The sequence below is a fragment of the Mobula hypostoma genome, chromosome 14, assembly GCF_963921235.1.
Source record: "Mobula hypostoma chromosome 14, sMobHyp1.1, whole genome shotgun sequence".
In the NCBI taxonomy this organism is placed as follows: domain Eukaryota; kingdom Metazoa; phylum Chordata; class Chondrichthyes; order Myliobatiformes; family Myliobatidae; genus Mobula; species Mobula hypostoma.
In genome coordinates this window covers 4,708,091-4,732,456 of record NC_086110.1, presented here as the reverse complement: position 1 = coordinate 4,732,456, position 24,366 = coordinate 4,708,091, and the positions used below count along the sequence as shown (strand labels likewise).

The 24,366-nt window shown below is 43.2% G+C and overlaps 1 protein-coding gene across 7 annotated transcripts in view; it reads right to left on the bottom strand.

Annotated features, from left to right (window-relative positions):
• cnot1 (CCR4-NOT transcription complex, subunit 1) overlaps positions 1-24,366 on the bottom strand; it is a 238,370-nt gene that overhangs the window by 1,115 nt on the left and 212,889 nt on the right. For 6 of the 7 annotated variants that reach the window (XM_063066591.1, XM_063066590.1, XM_063066589.1 and 3 more), the window contains 6 exons: positions 22,855-22,956; positions 15,381-15,554; positions 14,675-14,824; positions 9,150-9,330; positions 1,448-1,580; positions 991-1,125 (listed from right to left, as the gene is read on the bottom strand). In XM_063066591.1, coding sequence (XP_062922661.1) covers positions 991-1,125; positions 1,448-1,580; positions 9,150-9,330; positions 14,675-14,824; positions 15,381-15,554; positions 22,855-22,956 — 875 coding nt within the window. Of the gene's footprint in view, positions 1-857; positions 902-990; positions 1,126-1,447; positions 1,581-9,149; positions 9,331-14,674; positions 14,825-15,380; positions 15,555-22,854; positions 22,957-24,366 lie in introns of all 7 variants that reach the window. The other variant, XM_063066593.1, reaches the window with a different exon arrangement.

Genomic DNA, 24,366 nt, shown 5'->3' with positions numbered 1-24,366 from the left:
ATCACTGTTGTAATAAGGTGGGCAACATTCCAACTGTATGCACAGCAAGATACCACATTGAAAGAAACTATTGTTGGGCCATCAAAACTGACCAACCCTCTGCAGAATCCCCTTGCTCTTATCTAAATGTTCAGTTGGACTATCCACAACCACTGAGAAGGTCAGACAAGTCCTTGGTTCAGTGTCTTACCTGGAAAACGGCACCCAAATGTGGCAGGGATTAGGTGTTCAAGCTCCTAGAGTGTGTCTGTGCTCACTGGGACCATGGTGCAACTACTTCTGTGCAGCACTCCCCCAACCATGATGCATCATGTACAATTTGCCCCCAAACTCTCACTGATGCATCACAAATAAGCCAAATTGGTCCAGTAGTATAAGTGTAACACCAGCTGCCAGATATTATTGATGCTGGGTTGGAATAAGCTGGGAAAAAAAAGGCCAAGAGTCCTTTTCTTTGTGATTAAATGTCTATCAGCATGACAAATGTAGTTACGACTAACACCATTCGTGATGCCTCACATTAAGGAGTACAAATTGAGCACAAGCATAAGGATAAGCACATTTAAGGAAAATAAAATTATTAATCATTGCAAACATTCACCTTTTAAATAGTGTGTGGTGTTTTAGGGAATGACAAAATCGAGAAGAAAAATAAGCTTACAGAGAGGCCAATAATCTTACAGAAAGAAAGCAGCAGGAAGACTGGAAGGATATAAATCCATAAACTGGACAAAGTGTTTGAGACAATCCAACCATCCCACTGTACAGTCCACCTTAGTTGTATTTCTGAAGGGTGTGGCCTGGCAATTGAAACAAGAAAACTCTCGACTAAGTCCTAGTTTGGTGCAATAGCGTACCTGGGGCTCGGGTCAGATATTTGGAGAGAGGTATAAGTTGCAACCTACAGAAGCAAAAGACAAACTCAATAACAAAGATCTGATATCCAAGGATGACTTAAGGAAAAAAAAGATTGAAAACAAAAACACTTACTTCTCAATTTCAGGAGCACAGTGGACAAACTCATGGTTCCAGAACTTGAAGGCTGGATTTTTAATTAGTTCAATAAAGGTGATAAGGAGCCCCCATGGATGAGGTCTGTTTACAATCAGCCTTTCCAACAGGACCCTGGCAAAGAAAAAGCACAGTTACAATTAAAGCTCAATACTTTAGTGGTCAATCAGGGAAAGGTACGGAAGGCAACCTTAATTTATGAACTTGCCTCAAATCTACACTAAGATAGAATTGAATCAGATTTCTATATGTATGATTATATCCTAATTCAATCCCCCATACTTATTATGAAACTAATTTTTTGTAGTACTGTGATTCAACTCAGAAGTTTTGAGATACACCAAAAGGACTTTTACAAATATAATCAAAAGAGTTGACAATTTCAGCCCAAATTTGATGTGTAGGGTAGTGGTGAGAGTTGTCTCCAGTTCCTCACCTGGTGATCTGTTCCTGGATTGCTTCTGTATTTGCTTCAGCAAACAGATACAGCATAGTGCAGCTGAAATAGTGAGTGTGGCTGTTAGGGTAACGCAGTTGATTGGCGATGGCATTCAGGAACAAGTATCGACCTTCAAGATGGAACAGATATTATTCCAGGTGGTCATTATTGAAAGATTAAAACTTAAACAATAAATATTTCTGAATACAAATGTATCAAGTCTGCCCTGCTCAAAACCCTACATGCAAAATCCCTCCCGAGCAACATAATCTCCCAAAGTGCATGCATAGAGAGAAAGCAGATAGTTGGGATAAACAGCACATTTGTCGTTTAAAACATGTCAAGACCAAACAACAACCATTCACTATGACCTTTTGTCTAGTACCAAGCTTGCTTTGTATCTGGCTACATTGTTATACACCTAAAGGAAACTGTATTACCTATTCCATTAAGTGACACAAGCAGTGATTAATTTGAAATCTGTGCAGACAAAGATCCCTCACCCTAATCCTAACCCAACAACAAAGTTAAGAGTCACAGAACACTACAGCACAGAAAAAGGCACTTTGGCTCAGCTAATCCGTACTGAACTATTATTCTTAAACACAAAACACCCGGCAGATGCTGGGGTCAAAGCAACACTCACAACACGCTGGAGGTCAAGCAGCATCCGTGGAAACGATCAGTCAACGTTTCGGGCCAGAACTATTATTCTGCCTTGTCCCATTGACCTGCACTTGGACTAAACCTCCTCTCCATGTACTTCAGTAAATTTCTCTTAAAGGGCTAAATTGAACCCACATCCACTACTTCTGGCAGCTCATTCTACTATTACACTACCCTCCACATGAAGAAACTCCCCCTCAGGTTCCCCCTAAACATTTCACTTTTCACACTTAACCCATGATCTCTAGTTCTAGACTCACCCAACCTCAGTTCAGAATGCCTGCTTGCCTTTGAACTAGCTATTTCCCTCAATTTCGTATACCTCCATCAAATCTCCCCTCATTCTTCCACATTTCAAGGAATAAAATCCGCACCTATTCAAGCTTTCCCTGTAACTCATGTCCTCAAGAGCCAGCAACGTCCTTGTCCTGCCCTTGCTGAGGTCAGCCAAACTCCATTCAAAAATGACACCAGAGCCTAGCTCCTCCGTTTTATTACAGACTCAATGGCATAACATAGTGAATAAGGTGCTAGGAGGCTATTTCCTGAGTCTCCTGTCATTTTTGAATGGAGTGGAATTGACATCTCAGCGAGGGCAGTACAGTGAAAAAACAATGCTTTGGCTGGGGAAACCACAGAATGGCCTTAGACAGAAACTTCTTTCACTCCTAACACAAACCTCTGGCCCCTGCCAGCCAATGTGCTTTATACTTACTACTTCTTGGCGGCGCAGGAAGTGACCCAATACAGATCTGGAACTACTCATTAAAATAAAAGCTGAATGTTCTTAATGTAATTCAATGGCCTGAAAGGCAGAACACCTCCCTGTCTGACCTTTGTGAGGTCACTACTAAATACTTTGCTGTGAAGTTTAACATCAGTCTGGGGAGAAGCAAAATAACTTCTGAGGCAGATCTCAGTTCGATCCTAGCAAAAACTTAGTCTGTGGTCTTGACCTCTACCTCCTGGAGTCTTCCATATCTTCCAAGGAAGGCAGCAGTAATTTTAGCCAGAACTTGTAGAGAATTTGTACCCATTTCCATCGTCTACCAAGAAGATACTTATCCATAAAGTCTCTAAGTAGAAGGGGTATTCCAACCTTTTGAATGTGTATCACTGCAGGTATAAATGGTGAGTCGGGGTCTGTGGAGACTGAAACAAGAGGTCTCACATTTATTATCGCTACAACCTCTGCCATAAGGGTGCAGAGGACTTCATGGGTAAGACAAGTGTTCTCCGGGAACAGCATAGAGGTAAGGATTCTTCTTGCCATCCCAATCTCACATCCCCATGAGCTGCCCGGGGAGGGGTGTTGAACTCCCACATGCATCTTTGTTGACTCAAGTACTTACAGTGGCATGCAAAAGTTTGGGAACCCCAGTCAAAATTTCTGTTACTGTGAATAGTTAAATGAGTAGAAGATGAACTGATCTCCAAAAGTCATAGAGTTAAAGATGAAACATTCTTTTCAACATTTTAAGCAAGATTAGTGTATTATTTTTGTTTTGTACAATCTTAGAGTAAGAAACAACGAAAGGAGCACCATGCAAAAGTTTGGGCACCCCAGGAGATTTGAGCTCTCAGATAACTTTTACCAAGGTCTCAGACCTTAATTAGCTTGTTAGAGCTATGGCTTGTTCACAGTCATCATTAGGAAAGGTCAGGTGATGCAAATTTCAAAGCTTTATAAATACCCTGACTCCTCAAACCTTGTCCCAACAATCAGCAGCCATGGGCTCCTCTAAGCAGCTGCCTAGCACTCGGAAAATTAAAATAAGTGATGCCCACAAAGCAGAAGGCTATAAGATGATAGCAAAGCGACTTCAGGTAGCCGTTTCCTCAGTTCGTAATGTAATTAAGAAATGGCAGTTAACAGGAACGGTGGAGGTCAAGTTGAGGTCTGGAAGACCAAGGAAACTTTCCGAGAGAGCTACTTGTAGGATTGCTAGAAAGGCAAATCAAAACCCCCGTTTGACTGCAAAAGACCTTCAGGAAGATTTAGCAGACTCGGGAGTGGTGGTGCACTGTTCTACTGTGCAGCGACACCTGCACAAATACAACCTTCATGAAAGAGTCATTAGAAGAAAACCTTTCCTGCATCCTCACCACAAAATTCAACGTCAGAAGTTTGTAAAGGAATATCTAAACAAGCCTGATGCATTTTGGAAACAAGTCCTGTGGACTGATGAAGTAAAAATAGAACATTTTGGTCACAATGAGCAAAGGTATGTTCGCAGAAAAAAGGGTGCAGAATTTCATGAAAAGAACACCTCTCCAACTGTTATAGGTCCTTAATATGGACGCTGCCTTTCTGAGACACCACTCCTTGAAGATGTCCTGGATACTTTGTAGGCTAGTACCCAAGATGGAGCCAACTAAATTTATCACCCTTTGCAGCTTCTTTCAGTCCCGTGCTGTAGCACACCCCCCATACCAGACAGTGATGCAGCCTGTCAGAATGCTCTCCACTGTACGCCTATAGAAGTTTTTGAGTGTATTTGTTGACATACTAAATCTCTTCAAACTCCTAATGAAGTATAGTTGCTGTCTTGCCTTCTGCATCGATTACAATATAAGTATCTGTAACTGCATCGATATGTTGGGACCAAGTTAGATCCTCAGAGATCTTGACACCCAGGAAATTGAAGCTGCTCACTCTCTCTACTTCTGATCCCTCTATGAGGATTAGAAACATAGAAACATAGAAAATAGGTGCAGGAGTAGGCCATTCGGCCCTTCGAGCCTGCACTGCCATTTATTATGATCATGGCTGATCATCCAACTCAGAACCCAGCCTTCCCTCCATACCCCCTGACCCCTGTAGCCACAAGGGCCATATCTAACTTCCTTTTAAACATAGCTAATGAACTGGCCTCAACAGTTTGCTGTGGCAGAGAATTCCACAGATTCACCACTCTCTGTATGTGTTCCTTCATCTTACCCTTCCTGAAGTCCACAATCAGCTCTTTTGTTTTACTGATGTTGAGTGCCAGGTTGTTGCTGCGACACCAGTCTGCCAGTTGGCATATCTTGCTCCTGTATGCCCTTTTGTCTCCATCTGAGATTCTACCAACAGTGGTTGTATCGCCAGCAAATTTATAGATGGTATTTGAGCTATGCCTAGCCACACACTCATGTGTATATAGAGAGTGGAGCAGTCTTTGCTCTAAACTCCTGCATTATCTATGTGGGTGTGGCTTATCGCTTTTTTTTAAAACAAGAGTCCACATGCAAATCGTCAACAGAAGTGATCTCCATCTTGCAGAGAAAAACAGAGCTTTTTGTGCTGTAATCCTTGAAGATAGATCTGTCTGATTTCCTCAGTGCACTGCTGCTACATAGAACAGTGAAGCTGGGGTTGTTTCTTTTGCGTGCCTCATAGCAGATAAACCCCGTGAAGTAATTGAATGGAGGAAAATAGCTGCTATTCCTTGAAACTCGAACCGATGGATATCCACTTTTCCTGGAGCCCATAGGGGCGGTTCTCCACTACAGGGCCGATGCTGTGGGCAGTGCCCAAGTAGGGCAAACCCGGCAAGTACCCCTCTTCTTTAGCAGACTGATGTTCCATGAGGAGGTCTCCCAGTTCCCTTAACTTGACATGGTCCTTGGCAGAGATTCCAGGAAAAATGGAGACTCTTCAATAATTTCTGGTGTGACATAATACTCCAGGAGCTGTTCTCAGGCCTTCTCTAGATCTGTGACAAGGTTACGTACGTGCACTGAGCATACCTGCTTGACATGCTCACAGGATTCTTTGCCGAGCCTCTATCAGTAGATCCAACACTTTTCTTGCTGCGAGGCCAAGGTTCCTAGTGATACTGCTGAATGACTGCTTCTCAGGTTTGTAATCAAACTGGTACAGGCTTGTGCTCACTAAGTCACAGTGAGCCAGGTATTGTGCAAGGAGTTCTGTTGCAGGTGCTGGGCTGGTGGAAGCTGCCCCATCCTGGGGCACAAACAACTGGGCTGCAGCACCCAATGGCACGCCATAGGGATACTGAGATGACCTAACCTAACATCCCTTTTCTGTTCATTCTTCCCGAGGAGGGTCCATGCAATGGAATTTTCTGAAGTGGTATGAAAGTACTGACAAATGTGTTGTCAGCAAAAGGTAGCTTACTGATTCTGTTGGCATGATCCATCTTCTGAAGGAGTTCGCCATGTAATAAAGCAGCCGTTGGAAAACACTGAAGTTCGGGAAGTGGTTGAAAAAGCTGTTTGGTTCTGTGACACGCAAATTCAAGCTGTGGTTTCAAGTATTCGCAATGCCCTTTTCTGACACCGCTTTGTTAGCCCTTTCTAACGTCACCGCTCCCTCCGGTTGCTCAGCTGCCTCTAAGACCTTGACCTGTGCAATGGCTACAGCTGCCTCTTGGTGAAAGATTAGTGCACTTAGTTCAGCCTCTAATTTTGCCTCATTTAAAAGCAGTTCTGCCTTTTCCATAAAAGTTGCTGGTGAACGCAGCAGGCCAGGTAGCATCTCTAGGAAGAGGTACAGTCGATGTCTCGGCGTGAAACGTTGACTGTACCTCTTCCTAGAGATGCTGCCTGGCCTGCTGCGTTCACCAGCAACTTTTATGTGTGTTGCTTGAAATTCCAGCATCTGCAGATTTCCTCATGTCTGCCTTTTCCATCTTAAGTTTTGCCTCCCCCTCAGCATATGAAGTGTGTGCATTTGCCCCCTCTGCCTTTCCATGGGCTCTAGCTGCACTAGCAGATGAAACTGATGTACGGGAACTCTTAAATCTAGATACGGAAGCATTATCACTAGTTTGTGATCCATGATGCAGTTTTTAGATGCAAGGATGTTTCAATTGTAGCTGCAGTTGTCGAAGCACCAGCTGATCTGTGCTTTTTAAGACCATAAAATATGAGAGCAGAAGTAGGCCATTCAGCCCAATCATGGGCTGATCCAATTCTTCCAGTCTTCCCCACTCCCCTGCCTTCTCCCCATACCCTTTGATGCCCTGGCTAATCAAGAACCTGTCTATCTCTGCCTTAAGTGCACCCAATGACTTGGCTTCCACAGCCACTCGTGGCAACAAATCCACAGATTTACCACCCTCTGACTAAAGTAATTTCACCACATCTCTGTTCTAAGTGAACGTCCTTCAATCCTGAAGTCATGCCCTCTTGTCCTGGAATCCCCTACCATGGGAAATTACTTTGCCATATCTAATCTGTTCAGGCCTTTTAACATTTAGAATGTTTCTATGAGATACCCCCTCATTCTCCTGAGCTCGAGGGAATACAGCCCAAGAGCTGCCAGACATTCCTCATACAGTAATCCTTTCACTCCTGGAATCATTCTTGTGAATTTTCTCTAAACCCTCTCCAATGTCAGTTTCTCCTTTCTAAAATAAAGAGCCCAAATATCATATCCATGTTCTTATATTCTATACCTCTAGAAATAAATGCAAAAATTACTTTTGCCTTCTTCACCACCAACTCAACTTAGAGGTTAATCTTAAGGGTATCCTGCATAAGGACTCTCAAGTCTCTTTGCATCTCTGCATTTTGAATTCTCTCCCCATCTAAATAATAGTCTGCCTGTTTATTTCTTCCACCAAAGTGCATAACCATACACTTCCCAATATTGCACTTCATCTGCCACTTCTTTACCTAGTCCCCTAAACTATCTAAGTCTCTCTGCAGGCTCTGTTTCCTCAACACTACCTGTTCCACAACCTATCTTTATATTATCAGCAAATTTAGCCACAAATTCATTAATTCCATAGTCCAAACCACTGACATAGATCGTAAAAAGCAGCAGTCCCAACACCGGCCCCCGTGGAACTCCACTGGTAACCGGGGGCCAGCCAGAATAGGTTCCCCTTATTCCCACTCTCTGCTTTCTGCCAACCAACCAATGCTCCACCCATGCTCGTAACTTCCCTGTAATTCCATGGGCTCTTATCTCGCTAAGCAGCCTCATGTGTGGCACCTTGTCAAAGGCCTTCTGAAAATCCAAGTACCTCACATCTACTGCATCTCCTTTGCTTATAATTTCATCAAAGAATTGCAGTCGGTTTGTCAGGAAACCATGCTGGCTTTGGCTTATCTTGTCATGTGCCTCCAGGTACTCCATAATCTCATCCTTAACAATCAATTTCAATAACTTCCCAACCACTGATGTCAGGCTAAAGTTTCCTTTCTGCTGCCTCCCACCCTTCTTAAATAGCAGAGTAAAATTTGCAATTTTGCAGTCATCTGGTACAATGCCAGGATCTACTGATTCTTGAAAGATCATTGTTAATGCCTCCGCAAACTCTCCAGCTACTTCCTTCAGAACCCAAGGTTGCATTCCATCAGGTCCAGGAGATTTATCCACCCTCAGACCATTAAGCTTCCTGAGCACCTTCTCAACCGTAATTTTCACTGCATACACTACAGACTTCTTCCACTGTGAAGACTAATGTGAAATACGCATTCAGTTCCTCTGCCATCTCTGAGACTCTCATTACAATATCTGCAAAGCCATTTTCTATTGGGTCCTATATCTACCCTCAACTCTCTTTTACCCTTTATATACTTAAAAAAGCTTTCAGTATCTTTTTTGATATCAGTCGCCAGCTTCCTTTCATAATTCATCTTTACCTTCCCAATGCTGGCAGTTTTATTTGTTTGGAATATTAGAGATAGAGACAACCTTATGGGAACACATCCCAAATCAACAGGTAATGAGGACCAAGTGTACACCACATTTTGCGTCAATTCTAATATATGAAAAAATCCATCATGTTTTAAAAGTTAAAAGGACAGGAAGAATGGGACAGAGGGAGGGCTGTTTCAGAAAAAAGGCAAACAAGCCAATTTGTTAGCCACCCTTAGCCAAAACTCCAAATTCAACCACAGCATTCACTGCTGCTTGGGCATTGATCAGTTAAGTCACTATCACTCTATATGCCTCAAATTCACGTATGCACCATTCCCTAAACAAAACACTCAACGGGTACTGTTCTAACACCAACTGTTCATTAAAATGAAAAAAGGAGAAAAAAAAGATATTAGAATTTGACCAGTTCCTTACCTTCTGTATCAAGATCCACAGCCAGGTTCTGGAAGATGTCCATATGTGCCGAGTGTGTGATGGTGCTCATGGATGGCGTACTGCCCTTGTTATGGATGTGAGCAATCGCCTGCGTTCCCACATACAGCACCAGGGCATTTATTAGTTGAATGTTGTACCGGTTACCAGGTTCGTTTGATACCTGAGGTACAGAGATTAGTTTAAATTCACTTGGATAAACTAGTTTATATTTGGTGGTATAGTAATCAGAAGCAGGAGACTCACACTAATGTTACTTCTTTGTGGAAATGGATCGACGAGAGCAATTGTACTTCCCTCCGCTGGTGTTCTAGCAGAGATCCACTCATTCAAAACACATCACCTTACCTGACTGGAAAACTAGCAGGACATTTCAGCAGTAAGGCTAGTGTTTGGGCATTGGTCAGTTAAGTCACTAACAGTCTATGTGCCTCAGGTTCACATCTGCACTACTCACTAAACGAAACACCCAATGGGTACTGCTCTGATCACCTGTTCATTAAATCGATGTAACCCTTATATTGCTATGCAACACACACAAAATGCTGGAGGAACTCAGCAGGCCAGGCAGTATCTATGGAAAAGAGTACAGCTGATGTTTCAGGCAGAGACCCTGTATCAGGATACCCGTGCTGCTTGGATTTCCAACATCTACAGATTTTCTCTTGTTTGTCTTATATTTCTAGTCAAGCTTTAGTTTACTCCAATTCTAACAGTTTAAAAATGCTGAGAGAAATAGTATTGCAACTCCATTCTTAAAACATACTTAACCTTTTGGCTACAGGACACATGATCTGAACATATTTTCCAAAACAGGTACCTCTAATATTAAATGAGAGTATAAGGGACTCCCCTCAGGCCCCTGCACTCCAGAAGAAACAACACAAGTTTGGCCAACTTCCGAACTCAGACAGCATTTTGGCAAAGCTTTCCAAGGCCTCAGCCTTCCTGTAATGTGACAACCAGAACTGTACACAATACTCCAGGTGCAGCCTAACCAAAGTTTTATACAGCTGCACATGGCTTCCTTTTATACTCAACAGCCCAAGTTACAAAGGCAAGCAAGCATGCCACTTTACTATCTATCCCAGATGAAGTTTATTCTGGCCAAGTTGAAGACCAGCCAATATTACAGACCATCCAACTGTCGGTGGGTTTTCTTGGGGTGCTCTTGTTTCCTCCCACAGTCCAAAGATGGCTTGGTTAGTAGTTAATTGGTAATCGTAAATTGTCCTGTGATTAAGCAAGAGGCTAAACTGGGAGTTGCTGGTTGGCACAGGTTGAAGGGCTTATGCTGCTCTGTATCTCAATAAATAAATAGATTTACTTGTGTTACCATTTTGTACATCTTGTGACACATTTTGTGTTACCCTCTGTACATCAATGCTTCTGAGGACTTATAAAGTTTCACTCATTAACTTGACTGGAAAAAACTCCATCTGCCATTTTTCCATTCATATCTACTACTACTACGTCGATTCAGACCTAGGGGGCCTGAGATAAGGCAATTAAGAATTGTAGATAAGGCATTCATATCTACAATTGATCATTATCCTGCTGTATTGTTTGACAATGTTCTGCACTACCTGCAATTCTATCAACATTGATGGCATTACAAACTTACTAATCAGACATCTACATTTTTGCCCAAATAAGAGGTCCCAGTACTATTCCAACAGAACACACTGTTCAGACCTCCAGCTGGGGGAAAAAAAAACACCCCTTCAGCACTACCCAGTCTTCCACAACAAAGCCAATTTTGAACCTGATCTACCAAGTCATCATGGATCCCATGCATCTTTAGCTTACTGGATCAGCTTGCCATGAGTGACCTTGCCAAATGCCTTACTGAAGTAGACATTCTTTGCCTTAACTTCAATCATCTCCGACACCTCCTCAAGTGCCCACTTCTGTAAGATCACCCCTGCACAAAACCATGCCATCACTAATTCTTCTCCAAATGAGTAAATCCTATCCATAATAATCCTCTTCAACTGCTTCCCTACCACTGTTTTGAGGCTCACCAGCCTATAAGTTCCTAGATTATTCCTATTGGGCTTTTTAAACTAAGGAACAACACTGGTTACTCACATCTTTGTCAACATGCAGGTCGATTGGGAAAATCAGGATGGCAATGGATCCCAAGAAAGTGATTTGTTGAATGCCCAAGAGATAGCTTTTTAGAGCAGTTTGTCATTGATCAGCTAAACTGGATTGGGTGATTTGTAATGAACCACAGGTGATTAGGGAGGTTAAGGTAAAGGAACCCTTAGTGATCATAATATGACTGAGTTCAACTTGAAATCTGATAAGGGAAAGTAGAAGTCGGATGCAGCAGTATTTCAGTGGAGTAAATGAAATTACAGTGGTATGATAGAGGAATTGGCCAAAGTAAATTGGAAGGAGATGCTAGCAGGGAAAACAGCAGAGCAGCAATGGCTTGAGTTTCTGGGGAAATGAGAAAAGCGCAAGATAAATGCATTCCAAAAACAAAGAAATATTCAAATGGCAAAATAATACAACCATGGCTGAGAAGGGAAGTCAAAAGCAAATGTAAAAGCCAAAGTGGAGACAGCAGCCAGAGAACTGGAAATAAATTGATCCACTTGACCCAAAACAGGAGTGTGTGGGCCATGGCAGTCAAAGCTCAAACTGGGCATGGCACCTGATGATGATGAAAAGCCAAAGAGGGCATACAACAAAACAAAAATTAGTGGGAAGTTAGAGGATTGGGAAGCTTCTAAAAACCTACAGAAAACAACTAAAAGAATGATTAGGAGGGAAAAGATGAAACATGAAAGCAAGCTAGCAAACAATAACAAGGCAGATAGAAAAAGCTTTTTCAGGCTATAAAAAATAAAAAGAAAGAGATGAGAGTGGACATAGGACCACTAGGCCAGAGAAATAATAACAGGGGTCAAGGAGATGGCAGATGAAGAAAATGAGTATTTTGCATCAGTCTTCACTGTAGAAGACACTAGCAGTGTGCTAGATGTTGATGGGTGTGAGGGAAAAGAAGTGAGTACAGTTTCTGTGACAAGGGAGAAAGTGCTCAAAAAGCTGAAAGACCCAAGGGTAGACAAGTCACCTGGGACAGATGAACAGAACCCTAAGGGTTCTGAAAGAGGTAGCCGTTGAAATTGTGGAGGCATCAGTAATGATCTTTCAAAAATCACTGGACTCTGGCATGGTGCCAGAGGACTGGAAAATTGCAAATGTCACTCCACTCTTTAAGAAAGGCAGCAGAAAAGAAATTATCGACCAGTTAGCCTAACCTCAGTGTTTGGGAAGATGTTGGAGTCAATTGTCAAGGAGTCAGGATGGTTTTCTTAAGGGAAAATTTTGCCTGATGAATCTGTTGGAATTCTTTGAGGAGATTACAAGTAGGATAGATAAAGGAGGTGTAGTGGATGTTGTATATCTGGATTTTCAGAAGGCCTTTCACAAGGTGCCACACATGAGGCTGCTTACAAAGTTAAGGGCCCATGACATTATAGGAAAGTTATTAGCATGGTTAGAGCATTGGCTGATTGGCTGGAGGCAGTGAGTTGGAATAAAAGTATCTTTTTCTGGTTGGTGGATAAATGTGAAGATATTTTCTATATGGGGAGAAAATCAAAGAATCTGAGATGCAAAGGGACTTGGGAGTCCTTGTGCAGAACACCTTAAAGGTTAACTTGCTGGTCGAATTGGTGGTGAGGAAGGCAAATGCCATGTTATTCATTTTAAGAGGTCTAGAATACAAGAGCAGGGATGAGATGCTTAAGCTTTATAAGGCATTGAGGAGGCCTCACCTTGAGTATTGTGAGTAGTTTTGGGCTCCCAGCTGGCAACCCTTGCACCTTCTCCATCCGTGCTGGGTTAACAGCTGGTGATCTCTTAAAAAAAAACTCACCCGGCAGAAGGCAATGGCAAACCACTGCTGTAACTTGTCTCATACACAATTTCCCAATACGTCAGAGCGGCGTGGAAGGAAATCGCCCACTAACTGGAAAATTCCGGGTGCGACATACTTTTCCTTTATCTAAGAAAAGATGTGCTGGCATTGGAGAGGGTTCACAAGGATGATACTGGGAATGAAAGGGTTATCAAATGAGGAACATTTGATGGCTCTGGGCCTGAACTCGCTGGAATTTAGAAGGATGAGGGAGGATCTCATTGAAATCTTTTGTATGTTAAAAGGCCTAAAACAGAGTAAATTTGGAAATGACGCTTCCTATGATGGGGTAGTCTAGGACAAGAGGGCACAGCCTCAGGATAGAGGGACGCCCATTTAAAACAGATGGAGAAATTTCTTTAGCCAGAGAGTGGTGAATTTGTGCAATTTGTTACCACAGGCAGCTGTGGAGGCCAGTCATTGAGTGTATTTACGGCAGAGAATGATGCGTGCTTGATAGGCCATGGCATCAAAGGGTACAGGGAGAAGGCCAGGGAGTGGGGCTGGGGGGAGAGAGAAAAGGACCAGCCATGATTGGATGGCGGAGCAGACCCGGTCCAAATGGCCTAATTCCGCTCCTGCGTCTTATATAAGTTAATCTTACGTACATACACTCACACTCAATAGTTACTTGAACACTGAAACTTAAAACAGCACTTTGTCATTATTTGGATTCTCAATCTAGCCCTGCTCACTCAAAAACGCTGCCATAATTTGTTCTCCGGTATACTGTGAAAATGGAAGTCAGCTTGGGAAAATCATCCAATAAGACACTTACTTTGGAAGATCATACATGAAGGCAGAGTACAAGGTTAATGCCAGGATTCTTAACAGTGTGGAGAACAGTGGGATCCATAGATCCCTCAAAGTTGCCATGAAAGTTGATAGGGAGGTTAAGGTGCATGGTGCATTGGCCTTCATTAGTCAGGCGATTGATTGCTAGAGCTGCAGCTTTATAAGCTTTAAAGAGGGCGCAGGGGAGATTCACCAGAATGCTGCCTAGATTAGACAGCATGTCTTATGAGGATGGGTTGCACAAACCAGGGCTTTTCTCTTTGGAGCGAAGGATGAAGAGGTGCATAAGGTGAAAAGAGGCATAGACAGAGTCGACAGCCAATGTCTTTTTCCCCATGACAGATATGACTTACGTGACAGGGCATAATTTTAAGGTGATTGGAGGAATTTGGGGGGTGGGGGGGGAGGGAGAGAGAAGAACGTAGGTGTTTTTTTAATACAGAGTGGGAGGGTGCGTGGAACGTACTGCCGAGGATGGTGGTGGTAGAGGCAAATATATTAGGAAAATTGTAAGATGCTCTTAGATAGGCACATGAATGATAGAAAAATGGAGGGCTATGTAGGAGGGAAGTGGAGATTGATCTTGGAGTAGGTTAAAGTTGGCACAATGTTGCGGGTTGAAGAGCCTGGAATGTTCTACTCTCATCCAGGATCTTCAGATTACAAGCTCAATACTTATGCGTGAATCGCATCTTCATGTGTACGTATATTGCCTGGTCATAAGAAAGTCTGAAATGCAGTCTATGCACAGAGTTGTTACTCTGGTCCTACTCACCTGCAGGTTACTGCGCAATTCTGACAAGAAAGTCACTGGAGAACGCGTCTTCAAATAGGAGTCCAAGTCCTTCTTAAACTGAGGTGGCATCACTCCAGTGAAGTTGGTCAGTATTCGGGGAGCAATGTTGATTTCACTCAGCATATCCACCTAGCAGAGCCACAACATGCCTTTCTTTAGTTAAAATGATTCAGAATGGACCCTAGTTCTAAACACCGAAAAAAGACATCCTTCATACGAGGCAGATCAGCATGGTCCACTCACTGGTAATGGCTAACATTTTCAAAAACAAATGTTTCGTGTACAGGTGATAAGCTGACATTGCAAGAAAATGAAACTGTTGGACCTGGAGGGGATATTGATGCTGAATGAGTACCTTTTAGGCTTATGACTGTAACAAACTCATATAAAGCTTCAGTCATTTTAAGCATAAGAAACATTAAAGCATCACATTTTGAGTGCATTATGTATTATTTGCTAGTGTTATGGAACTTTTCATTAGCTATGGCAGCTGCTGATGAAGCAAGCACACCACCGAAATACATGATGCTGTTGAATAATAAGGAGGTTTTGCATAAAGCATTGTGAATCCTGGATAGACTAGGAAATTCTACATCAATTAGTAATGCCTACTCCATTTCATTTTTTAGCTGTGTACTCTGATCACAGTACAAATCCCTGGGTATGAACTTTCGTGTTCCCGTACCTTTAGATTAGGTGTGAATGGATCTGGCAGCCGCATGTTCCGTGGGAAGGCACTCAGGATCAGGTTACGCAGCTGAATACAGTTTGGTGGGATAACGTCACAGAAGCCATAATGGTAGTCACAAAGAAACTCTGGAAAGTCGTGCAAAAGGACAAGCAAGACACGCAGAGTGCCCTGTAAATATAAAACAAGCCTTTTTAAACTCATTAGACACTCTCAAAGAAGCAGCAGAGGGCATTTAACTAAATTGATGGCAAATAGCAAAACCACATTTGTCAGAATCACTGACCTATGTCGTGAAATTTGTTATTTTACAGCAGCAGTACAGTGCAATTCAAGAAAAAAGAGAAGATGGCATGGTCCGTATGCTTAGGGCCCTTAATGATTGATGCTGCCTTTTGAAGATTTCCTCGATGGTGGGAGGCTAGCACCCATGGTGGAGCTGGCTGAGCCTGCAATCTTTTGCAGCTTTCTCTGATCCTGTGTATTGGAGCCTTCACACCACTGATGTAACCAGTCAGAAAGCTCTCCAAGGTATAGTTGCAGAAATCATTTAAAGACGTGATATTACAAATCTCCTTAAATTTAGAATGAAGAATAGCCATTGGTGTGCCTTCTTCATGATTGTATCATTATGCTGGGCCCAGGATAGATCTTCTGAGGTTTTGATGCCAACGAACTCAAAGCTGCTCAACCTTTCCACTGCTGACCCGTCAATGGGGAGTCGTCTGTTCTCCTGACTTCCGTTCTTAAGTCCACAATCAATTCCTTGGTCTTGCTAATGCTGAGTGCCAGTTGTCATGACACCACTTAAATCAGTCGATCTATGACACTCCTGCACGCCTCCGCATCATCTGTGATTCTGCTAAGTTATGTCATCAACTAATTTATAGGTGGCATTTGAGCTGTCCCAAACCACAAAGTCATGAGTGTAGAGAGAGTAGAGCACTGGGCTAAGCACATACCCCTGAGATATGACTGTGTTGATTGTCAATGAGGAGGAGATGTTATTACTGATCCGTAATGACTGATGAGGAAGTCAAGGATCTGGATGCAGAGGCCCAGACTGAATTGTAATCAATGAACAACAGCCTGACAATGGGTATTGCTACTGTACAGGTGGCCCAAGGCTAGGTGGAGAGCCAGTGTGACTGCATCAGCTGTAGACCTGTTGTGGCAGCAGGCAAACTGTAGCAGATCTAGGTCCGTGCTCAGGCAGGAGTTAATGCTAGTCATGACCAACCACTCAAACTTTACCACAGTAGATGTGAGTGCAACTGGGAAAATCACTGAGGCAGCTCACCCTGCTCTTCTTGGGCACTGGTATGATTAATGCCCCTCTGAAACAGGTAAGGACCCTGATAACAACTGTGGAATATTAATCCAGATCCAAAGACAAATTTATCCATTGACATTTTGAAAACCCGTCAAATAGGGAGAAAGGAGCTAACAATATTTTGTAAAAAAAAACCTTTTAACCAAAAGTTTTGTTTATTAAAAATCTTGCATGCACAGAATTCCCATACAGTCTGGATGAGTTCCACTTTTTGTTATATGTTGGATCATCTGATATAATGAAACCTATGGAAAAGTTTGGCACAGTTTAGAGCAGGTGTGGACACTTAAGTTTTCATTGAAGTGGACTGCTAGTTAGCCACAAGGCAGCATGGAATTCCAAGCTGTGCCAAAATATTTATGGACCATGGGCAGCCTAATCCGAAGAAGTGCCTCAAGTTACCTGCTGCTGCTCTCTCCATTGCTGCTGCCTGACCTGCTGAATGTTTCCTGCATCTCATTATTTTTTTTTAAGCAGCCGTAGCTTTAGACGTTCTCCGCTCCCAGTCAGACACCATATCTGAAGAGGAACTGAGCTAGTGACCTGTTACAATTGTTGCTGCCCAAAAATCGCCAAGTATTCACAAGATGCTACCTATCTAGTCGAACACACTCTATTCAGGGTCTGTCAGTTTTGCTAGGTTCTGTTCCCATTGCTGTGATAGACATTTTCTAGTAAGGATGATATCTTTCAGGTTTAAGATAGCGCTGCTGAACTTCAGTGACTACTTGTTGGTGGCCAAAAAAGCAAAGAAAACAATTAAATACTTTGCCATTCACACATCTTTTGGTAAATGATCACTGCAAACAGAGGAACACACATCAAGGTGGCTGGTGAACACAGCAGGCCAGGCAGCATCTCTAGGAAGAGGTACAGTCGACATTTCAGGCCGAGACCCTTCGTTAGATGCTGCCTGACCTGCTGCGTTCACCAGCAACACTGATGTGCGTTGCTTGAATTTCCAGCATCTGCAGAATTCCCCGTGACTGCAAGCAGAGGCCTGTGGCTTCCCTGTCAAAGTTGAGCTGCATTGCTTGTACCACCTGGTATTTTGCGGTGTAGGCCGGTGTCTTGGAGAGGCAGGATGGCTGTATCATGTCTGGGCTGGAGTTGCTGGAATGGACTTCAAGGCAATTCAAAGCGGTGAATGTGAGGCATGGTGAAGTCCAGGAAAGATCTGAGGTTTGATTGATCTAAAAGCTGAGCCAACTTGGAAAGGTGATTGAAGTGCCGGAGCCCAAGGGCGTATCAAAGTGGCAGAGAGCAAGGAACAATCCAAAGTTTCAAAGTGACAGAGAGCAAGGAACAATCCGAGGTTTCAAAGTGGCAGAGAGCAAGGAACAATCCGAGGTTTCAAAGTGACAGAGGGCAAGGAACAATCCGAGGTTTCAAAGTGACAGAGAGCAAGGAACAATCCGAGGTTTCAAAGTGACACAGAGCAAGGAACAATCCGAGGTATCAAAGTGACAGAGGGCAAGGAACAATCCGAGGTATCAAAGTGACAGAGAGCAAGGAACAATCCGAGGTATCAAAGTGACAGAGAGCAAGGAACAATCCGAGGTTTCAAAGTGACAGAGAGCAAGGAACAATCCGAGGTATCAAAGTGACAGAGAGCAAGGAACAATCCGATCAAAGTGACAGAGAGCAAGGAACAATCCGAGGTATCAAAGTGACAGAGAGCAAGGAACAATCCGAGGTATCAAAGTGACAGAGAGCAAGGAACAATCCGAGGTATCAAAGTGACAGAGAGCAAGGAACAATCGGAAGTTTCAAAGTGGCAGAGAGCAAGGAACAATCCGAGGTATCAAAGTGACACAGAGCAAGGAACAATCCGAGGTATCAAAGTGACAGAGGGCAAGGAACAATCCGAGGTCAAGGAACAATCCGAGGTTTCAAAGTGACAGAGAGCAAGGAACAATCCGAGGTATCAAAGTGACAGAGGGCAAGGAACAATCCGAAGTTTCAAAGTGACAGACAGCAAGGAACAATCGGAAGTTTCAAAGTGACAGAGAGCAAGGAGCAATCCGAGGTATCAAAGTGACAGAGGGCAAGGAACAATCGGAAGTTTCAAAGTGGCAGACAGCAAGGAACAATCCGAGGTTTCAAAGTGACAGAGAGCAAGGAACAATCGGAAGTTTCAAAGTGGCAGAGAGCAAGGAACAATCCGAAGTTTCAAAGTGACAGAGAGCAAGGAACAATCGGAAGTTTCAAAGTGACAGAGAGCAAGGAACAATCGGAAGTTTCAAAGTGACAGAGAGCAAGGAACAATCCGAAGTTTCAAAGTGGCAGAGGGCAAGGAACAATCCGAGGTTTCAAAGTGACAGAGAGCAAGGAACAATCCGAGGTTTCAAAGTGACAGAGAGCAAGGAACAATCCGAGGTATCAAAATGACAGAGGGCAAGGAACAATCCGAAGTTTCAAAGTGACAGACAGCAAGGAACAATCGGAAGTTTCAAAGTGACAGAGAGCAAGGAGCAATCCGAGGTATCAAAGTGACAGAGGGCAAGGAACAATCGGAAGTTTCAAAGTGGCAGACAGCAAGGAACAATCCGAGGTTTCAAAGTGACAGAGAGCAAGGAACAATCGGAAGTTTCAAAGTGGCAGAGAGCAAGGAACAATCCGAAGTTTCAAAGTGACAGAGAGCAAGGAACAATCGGAAGTTTCAAAGTGACAGAGAGCAAGGAACAATCGGAAGTTTCAAAGTGACAGAGAGCAAGGAACAATCGGAAGTTTCAAAGTGGCAGAGAGCAAGGAACAATCCGAAGTTTCAAAGTGACAGAGAGCAAGGAACAATCGGAAGTTTCAAAGTGACAGAGAGCAAGGAACAATCCGAGGTTTCAAAGTGACAGAGGGCAAGGAACAATCCGAGGTATCAAAGTGACAGAGGGCAAGGAACAATCCGAGGTTTCAAAGTGACAGTGGGCAAGGAACAATCCGAGGTATCAAAGTGACAGAGGGCAAGGAACAATCCGAGCTTTCAAAGTGACAGAGAGCAAGGAACAATCCGAGGTATCAAAGTGACAGAGAGCAAGGAACAATCCGAGGTATCAAAGTGACAGAGGGCAAGGAACAATCCGAGGTATCAAAGTGGCAGAGAGCAAGGAACAATTCGAGGTATCAAAGTGACAGAGAGCAAGGAACAATCCGAAGTTTCAAAGTGACAGAGGGCAAGGAACAATCCGAGGTATCAAAGTGACAGAGGGCAAGGAACAATCGTAAGTTTCAAAGTGGCAGACAGCAAGGAACAATCCGAGGTATCAAAGTGGCAGAGAGCAAGGAACAATCCGAGGTTTCAAAGTGACAGAGGGCAAGGAACAATCCGAAGTTTCAAAGTGACAGAGAGCAAGGAACAATCCGAGGTTTCAAAATGACAGAGAGCAAGGAACAATCGGAAGTTTCAAAGTGACAGAGGGCAAGGAACAATCCGAGGTATCAAAGTGACAGAGGGCAAGGAACAATCGGAAGTTTCAAAGTGACAGTGAGCAAGGAACAATCCGAGGTATCAAAGTGACAGAGGGCAAGGAACAATCCGAGGTATCAAAGTGACAGAGAGCAAGCAACAATCCGAGGTATCAAAGTGACAGAGAGCAAGCAACAATCCGAGGTTTCAAAGTGACAGAGAGCAAGGAACAATCCGAGGTATCAAAGTGACAGAGGGCAAGGAACAATCCGAGGTATCAAAGTGACAAAGAGCAAGGAACAATCCGAGGTATCAAAGTGACAGAGAGCAAGGAACAATCCGAGGTTTCAAAGTGACAGAGAGCAAGGAACAATCCGAGGTTTCAAAGTGACAGAGAGCAAGGAACAATCCGAAGTTTCAAAGTGACAGAGGGCAAGGAACAATCCGAGGTATCAAAGTGATAGAGGGCAAGGAACAATCCGAAGTTTCAAAGTGACAGACAGCAAGGAACAGTCGGAAGTTTCAAAGTGACAGAGAGCAAGGAACAATCGGAAGTATCAAAGTGACAGAGGGCAAGGAACAACCCGAGGTTTCAAAGTGGCAGACAGCAAGGAACAATCCGAGGTTTCAAAGTGACAGAGAGCAAGGAACAATCAGAAGTTTCAAAGTGGCAGAGAGCAAGGAACAATTGGAAGTTTCAAAGTGACAGAGAGCAAGGAACAATCCGAAGTTTCAAAGTGACAGAGAGCAAGGAACAATCGGAAGTTTCAAAGTGACAGAGAGCAAGGAACAATCGGAAGTTTCAAAGTGACAGAGAGCAAGGAACAATCGGAAGTTTCAAAGTGGCAGAGAGCAAGGAACAATCGGAAGTTTCAAAGTGGCAGAGAGCAAGGAACAATCCGAAGTTTCAAAGTGACAGAGAGCAAGGAACAATCGGAAGTTTCAAAGTGACAGAGAGCAAGGAACAATCCGAGGTTTCAAAGTGACAGAGGGCAAGGAACAATCCGAGGTATCAAAGTGACAGAGGGCAAGGAACAATCCGAGGTTTCAAAATGACAGAGAGCAAGGAACAATCCGAGGTATCAAAGTGACAGAGAGCAAGGAACAATCCGAGGTATCAAAGTGACAGAGAGCAAGGAACAATCCGAGGTATCAAAGTGACAGAGAGCAAGGAACAATCCGAGGTTTCAAAGTGACAGAGAGCAAGGAACAATCGGAAGTTTCAAAGTGACAGAGGGCAAGGAACAATCCGAGGTTTCAAAGTGACAGAGAGCAAGGAACAATCCGAAGTTTCAAAGTGACAGAGGGCAAGGAACAATCCGAGGTATCAAAGTGACAGAGGGCAAGGAACAATCGGAAGTTTCAAAGTGGCAGACAGCAAGGAACAATCCGAGGTATCAAAGTGACAGAGAGCAAGGAACAATCCGAGGTATCAAAGTGACAGAGAGCAAGGAACAATCCGAGGTATCAAAGTGACAGAGAGCAAGGAACAATCCGAAGTTTCAAAGTGACAGAGAGCAAGGAACAATCCGAAGTTTCAAAGTGACAGAGAGCAAGGAACAATCCGAGGTTTCAAAGTGACAGAGGGCAAGGAACAATCGGAAGTTTCAAAGTGGCAGACAGCAAGGAACAATCCGAGGTATCAAAGTGGCAGAGAGCAAGGAACAATCCGATGCTTGGACGACTTATGCACCAGATCAGATTGAAGTGGTCAGGGTGTTGGGGTTGGAAGTGAGGGACAATCTTGTCAGCTCACTGCTCTGAAGGGCTTGCTTGTCTCTGTGCTGGAGTTCAGTTCTGAATGTCGCTTGCTTGCTTTTATTGAGTGCACAATTTGTTTATTTTCCTCTCTCTCTGCCACTGGGTGTTTGACAGTCTTTTTTTCTTTTTAAAGGGTTCGATTGGGTTTCTTTGTTTCGTGGCTGCCTGTAAGGCGACACATCTCAAGGTCGTATAAAGTATACACACTTGGACAATAATGTACTTTGAACTTTTGACATACTGTCAAATGCAGCTAAATTATAGTATAAAGTAGAGGAGAGAGGCGCTATTCAGCTGTTTCAATGACTTTCCTTGTTTTGTAAGATCAGAAAACTCTGATAACTGCACAATATTCAATTCCTCACCCGTGCATGCACAACAGTAAGACACAACCATATGCAACCATCCAACCTTGCCATTAATAACATCAAGGCCTGTACCATCGAAATCCTGGTGGTGGCTGCTGCTGCTGCCCACCATTTGGGTATTCTGCAGCAAGGAACCTGGGTCCTCACAGCCCAAAGACCTCCCACCATTTACAAAGCATCTACTGTAAATGCACTGGGCAAATGCAGTTCCTACCATAGGCCAAAGCACCACACACCACCAAAAACATTCATTCCCATCCCTATCAGTTTACTATGACTTTACACAACACTGCACAGACGCTCATTTAGGCTGCTCTGAGAGCAACTCCTGAACCTGTGACATATAGTCCAATGCCTGCAGGTTCCCCCTCAAATCATATACCACTGACTCATTGACAGATATCATCCAGGAATTCTTTCCCAATAACATTATCAAAGTCTGTCACTAGAAGAGCAGCAGTGGTCACGACTACCTTCAGAGGAACTCAGGGAAAGACAACGCAATTCCACATATTGACAAAGCAATTCCACATATTGTAAAGAGCAGAAATAAAAAAAATTAATTGTGTTTGCAATTATAGTCTGTGTAGGGTGAAGGCACTCACTCACCTTATAAAGAATTTGCATAGGTTTTGTCAACTCCACATTCCTCAAGTAAGGAGCAAGGAACTTGAACAAATCAATCAGCAGCTGGGCATACATGGGCCAGCCCTAGAGAACAGAATATACAATCAGATTTCAATGGGGAATTTATAGATCACAACACCTCACACATTAAGACCCTGTAACAGGAAGATTGCATGACTTCAGATACAAGAATAGAATAGCACAAACTTAAATCCATTGCCACAAATCATTTATCACAACTAAAATCTGAAGTCTTATCCATCCCATTGGCTTTATATATGGGATCCTACAGTACCTTGTTTTAGTTTGATGAAATAAACCAATTACAACAACTGAACTATACACTTCCAACATGCACTTAAACTCTCCTCCCAGAATAGCACATCAAACAACATTATTCATAAATTGGCCCTACGAACTAAACTGGAATTCAACACCATATAGTAATTGTGAAAGAGCTTCTGTACATGATAGCATTAATCACTGCCTGGGGCAGTCCCCTGACATCAGGGGACACGATAGGCAATTTCAGAATTCCCTGCAGGCTGCTCACAGGTTTCAACGTCAATAGCACGCTTGAACCAACAATGTTGCCCCCAGCATCTATAAGGTGAAAAGTAACAGAAACAGGCCATATCTTGTACCTAAACACAAAATACTCTGCAGATGCTGGGGTCAAAGCAACACTCACAACACGCTGGAGGAACTCAGCAGGTCGGGCAGCATCCGTGGAAAAGATCGGTCCACGTTTCGGGCCGGACCCCTTCGTCAGGACACATCTTGTACCTGCTCTATCATTCAATAAGAACATAGCTGTTCTCTCACTTCAGCACCACATTCCTGCACTGACCTCTTATTCATCAATTTCCTTTGTCACGGACCCCATGACAGGTTAAAGAACCAGCAGAAATAGAAAACACTTTGGAGTCTGGTATTCCTATTAACTAATGATATTTATCAGTAACTACGCCAAACAGTAATATATAACCAGATAAATCAAACAGGTTAACAGTGTTACATGTATATATGTGTGCAAATATATTTCCCAAACTATTGAGCTTGGGGGAAACAAAGCTTAGAGTCTTGATATGGTAAAGTATGAAAGTTCAGTTCATCCATGGAATAGGTGATGAGAGAAAAATATTTGTAATCCAGGGTAAATGTCGAGAGAAGGCAATTACGTCGATATTCCGCAGATTCCACCACAGCAATACAAAATAACAACAGTAGGAGGTTTTATCTCCGAAGTTGTTTCACTCCTCACATGAAGTATCACCGACAGTGATCTTCAACGAATATCCTTTCAACAGAGGTGGTACCACACCCGAATTCAGCTATGAGTCATTCCAAAGCGGTGGCCACAGGATACTCAAACAGAGTCCACATATGGATTATCACCAACAGTAGCTCATCACTAAGGGGACCCTCTTCAAGGGAACCAACCCCAAACACACAACGTGATAGCCACTTACCCAGTTCCATGACATACGAAAT